The sequence below is a fragment of the Bison bison genome, unplaced genomic scaffold, assembly GCF_000754665.1.
Source record: "Bison bison bison isolate TAMUID 2011002044 unplaced genomic scaffold, Bison_UMD1.0 scf7180017864524, whole genome shotgun sequence".
Lineage (NCBI taxonomy): Eukaryota > Metazoa > Chordata > Mammalia > Artiodactyla > Bovidae > Bison > Bison bison.
Genome location: NW_011495075.1, coordinates 4,238,554 through 4,242,886, shown reverse-complemented (window position 1 = coordinate 4,242,886; position 4,333 = coordinate 4,238,554). Strand labels below are relative to the sequence as shown.

The following is a 4,333-nucleotide window of genomic DNA, read 5'->3' as shown; positions in this document are numbered from 1 at the left end:
CTTTTGAGTGTGGTGTTGGAGAAGACTCTTGAGAGTCCCTTGGACTGCAAGGAGATCCAACCAGTCCATTCTGAAGGAGATCAGCCCTGGGATTTCTTTGGAAGGAATGATGCTAAAGCTGAAACTCCAGTACTTTGGCCACCTCATGCGAAGAGTTGACTCATTGGAAAAGACTCTGATGCTGGGAGGGATTGGGGGCAAGAGGAGAAGGGGACGACAGAGGATGAGATGGCTGGATGGCATCACTGACTCGATGGACTTGAGTCTGAGTGAACTCCGGGAGTTGGTGATGGACAGGGAGGCCTGGCGTGCTGCGATTCATGGGGTCACAAAGAGTCAGACACGACTGAGCGACTAATCTGATCTGATCTGACTTTAAAACAATTTTAAAATTAGTGTTTGAAATGATACATTTTACGTTGTGCATCTTTTAAATTAAAATACACATTTTGAAAAATGCAAGCAATTTATTTTGGGAGAAAGCTTGTGAGAAGAAATGGAGAGGGAGCCAGGAGAGGCTGGGGGGACCTTGAGACCACAAGGTAGCAATGACCCCGCGAAGGCGAGCTGGCAGGCAGGCGGGGGAAGCGTCTGTTGGCTCTGCAGTCTTAAGCCGAGTCAGCCAGGCTGCCTGGGGACCCTCACCCCTCAAGGGGCCTCTCAGAGGAAGTGCGCACCCCCCGGCATTAGGCCTGCCCTGCCTGGCTTAATCAGGGCTGGAAGGAGCCCGGGAAGCCCCAGGGGGAAGACGGGGATGTGTGTCGAGTGCGGCAACCGCAGCTGCAGGCTGGTCCTCGCTCCAGACGTGACCAGTAATGACGCTTCAGATCCAAGTACGAAAGTCAGCTCAGACCCTGCATCTCACAGACCCTCACACCCCTGGGAGCTGGCCTCTGCCCAGGGCACTCTCACTCAAGGGAACGGCCCTCGGAGGGAGGGACAAGGCCGTCACCACCATACAGACTTGTCACAGGGCTGCGCGCGTCCTCCAAGGACCCCGGCACCTGCTCCAGGCAATGAGTCCAGATCCCCAGACCGGCTCAGGCCCAAGAACTGAGCAGCAGAGTGAACACGGTATTGGGGTGACCCTGCTGATCCCCTCTTGCCATTTTTTTTTTTTTTTTTAAAGGTTTGGACATGTTCCCAGGTGGCGCTAGTGGTAAAGAACCTGCCTACCAATGCAGGAGACATAAGAGACGTGGGTTCGATCCCTGGGTGGAGAAGATCCCCTGGAGGAGGGCATGGCAACCCACTCCAGTATCCTTGCCTGGAGAATCCCATGGACAGAGGAGCCTGGGGGGCTACAGTCCACGGGGTCGCAGAGTCGGACAGGACTGGAGTGACTTAGTACACACGCAGGGAGCGGTCTGGGGCTGTCTGGCCTCCGGGTGCTCCGCCGGTTAGTATCGCTACAAGTTCCCACCGTCCACTGCCTGCTGGCCGCCCTCCGGCCTGGCTGACATCCTGGGCGCCGTGCCCTCACCCCCTGCCCTCGCTGCTTCAGCACCAGCACCCCCACGTTCCCTCTCACCCGGGGATTTCAGCCGCGCTGTGTCAGGACCGCCCACCCCTTCCCGGCCCCTGAAAAGTGCTAGGGACCCTCTCCCCAGGGCACTCCAACGACCCCCAACAAGGATGCCCTCTGTGTCATCCCCCTGAAACCCTCTCTCCTCCAGGGTTTTCTGGCCTCACAAAATATATCCATTCCAGCGCGGTCTGTCGCAAAGAAACAAAGTGAAGTCGCTCAGTAGTTTCGGCTCTTTGCGACCCCATGGACTGTAGCCTACCAGGTTCCACCGTCCATGGGATTTCCAGGCACGAATACTGGAGTAGCCTGTTCACAATTCCGGCGAAATAAAAATATACTTGGAGGAATAAAATCTAACCTTTTCTATCCTCAGGGCTTAGTCTAGTTTCACCAGCTTTCGGGGTCTGCAGGGCAGAGGAATTGCAAGGTGGCCAGTCAGACCGGAGTCCCTGGGGCAAATGGGCTGCTTTCCCGCCTCAGCCTAGGACCGCGCGGGCGGCCGCATCCCCGTTTAGGGCCGCGTGCAGAGGCATCTCAGCTTAGTGCCGGTGCCGATGCGTCTCAGTGTGAGGCCGTGTGCAGAGACTCTGCACCCTGTACCCGGCTCTGCGCTCTGGAGCCTCAGCAGCCCAGCTGCCCCGCCCGGCGAGAACCTCGCCCCCTCCCCGCCCTCCAGGAGGCCCTAAAAGCAGCCCCGCCCACCTGCCTAGGGAGAGCGTCTGCTCCAGAGCTTGAGCTTGCGCCTCTCCGCTCTCCCACCCAAGAGGGAAAATTTCCTTTGCTCCTGCACCCAACTTGGTCTCATTCTATTGGTTGGAGCCACGTCAGGCAGGAGAACCGTTGTTGGGGACCAGCTCAGAAGTGTTGATAACACATTCACGTCCCTTAGCATCTTCATTCCCTCTTCCAGGCCATCTTGAGCATTTATTCTGTTCTGCAACTTTTTTTTTTTTTTCCCCAGGCCTTTAAAGGCAATCCTCGCTGTGAGTTTGTCTCACCCTAGGGTTCTTGAATGGTATGAAATGCCAAGCAGGGTCCTTCAAGTCACACATTCTTATTTCTTTGGTCTTATTTCTAGCCATGAAGATCCCATCCCAGGGATACTCACCTGGTTCCTGCTGGTCTGTCCTGTTAAGGATTCTTGCACTTCTTGGTGGGCCCTTTCCTTCCTCACTTGTCAGGCTGTCCTCAGCTGAGTTATGCTGAAATTATCAACCTGGCAGCCAAGGAAGAAGGCAGGGGCAGCTCCTGGGGGGACAAGGGGACCAGGCCTCAAAGGCACCTTTCAGCACGAGGGATCTGCCAGCTCTTACTGGAGAAGGATGGGCTACCTCTGTATGGTGCCAGAGTCCAGGCTGCTCTGCAGAGCGCCAGGGGCTCATGTGTAGATACCACCACTGGGTGTTTCAAGCTCCCAGCTTTTCCCAGCCAGACCTGCCTGGGAGGAGCACCCCAGTGGATTCCATTAGACTACAGCTCTTCCGCTGCAGGAGATGAGGACCGCTTTGTAAGCTCCCCACAGTCCCTCTGCGTCTCACACTGCTCTCACACCCAGCTTTCAACCCGCTGTTCATGGCCCTCAGTCTCTCTCTCCTTCTGCGGGTCATCAGTTCAGCTTAGCTCTACTGCCTGTGGGTGTTTCCCCCCTACCTTTCAAATTCCTGCATGCGTACACCTGCAAGGGCACCCCCTCCACTGGGAGGTTTCCTAGGTCGCTGCTGGTGGAGCCTGTAGCAATTAGGCCACCACCTTGCAGTAAGGACTGTTCGTACCCCACCCACCTCCCCGTCTTGTGCTTCCTGGAGACTTGAACAGCACGTTTTTGTGGTCCCTGCATTAAGCAAGCAAGGAGAGTTCTTCTATAGATATGTATAGAAATAAATGGTAGCTAAAATAATTACTAACACTCTCACTTAAGTTCTCTTTAATAACTCAGTTCTCTAATCTATCAAACAGGAGTAATTTATCATCTATCATATCTAATTCATAAATTTTTGGATATATAACTCAAATATAATGTTATAACTCAAATATAATGCTTCATTTAAGGGTGCAATTAAACATTTTAAGGGGCTTCCCTGGTGGCTCAGTGGTAAAGAAACCACCTGCCAAGTAGAAGACACAGGTTCAATCCTTGGGTCAGGAAGATCCCCTGGAGAGGGAAATGGCAACCCACTCCATTCTCCAGTATTCTTGCCTGGAGAATCCCATGGACAGAGGAGTCTGGCGGGCTGCAGTTCACAGAATTGCAAAGAGTCGGACACAAGTTTGCAACTGAGCCCATATGCCCACAAACATCTGAAAGATAAAAAGCAGTACTAGTGAAGGTCTTTATAACTAAGCACAGCTCTTACTTTTTCCCTTTACCCGAGGAGAACAATGTTGATGTTGTATTGGGTTGACCAGACAGTTTCTTTGGTTTTTTCCCATCAGTTCAGTTCAATTCAGTTGCTTAGTTGTGTCCGACTCTTCTCGACCCCATGAATCGCAGCACGCCAGGCCTCCCTGTCCATCACCAACTCCCGGAGTTCACTCAGACTCACGTCCATCGAGTCAGTGATGCCATCCAGCCATCTCATCCTCTGTCGTCCCCTTCTCCTCTTGCCCCCAGTCCCTCCCAGCATCAGAGTCTTTTCCAATGAGTCAACTCTTCGCATGAGGTGGCCAAAGTACTGGAGTTTCAGCTTTAACATCATTCCTTCCAAAGAACACCCAGGGCTGATCTCCTTCAGAATGGACTGGTTGGATCTCCTTGCAGTCCAAGGGACTCTCAAGAGTCTTCTCCAACACCACAGTTCAAAAGCA

The 4,333-nt window shown here is 53.5% G+C and overlaps 1 protein-coding gene across 1 annotated transcript in view; it reads left to right on the top strand.

Annotated features, from left to right (window-relative positions):
• Positions 1 to 754: 754 nt before the first annotated feature.
• Positions 755 to 4,333, top strand: part of LOC104981881 (chromosome unknown open reading frame, human C1orf53) — a 23,757-nt gene continuing 20,178 nt past the window's right edge. The window contains exons 1-2 of the mRNA XM_010831134.1: positions 755 to 841; positions 1,405 to 1,588. Of these exons, the coding sequence (XP_010829436.1) occupies positions 755 to 841; positions 1,405 to 1,588 (271 nt within the window). The remainder of the gene's footprint in view (positions 842 to 1,404; positions 1,589 to 4,333) is intronic.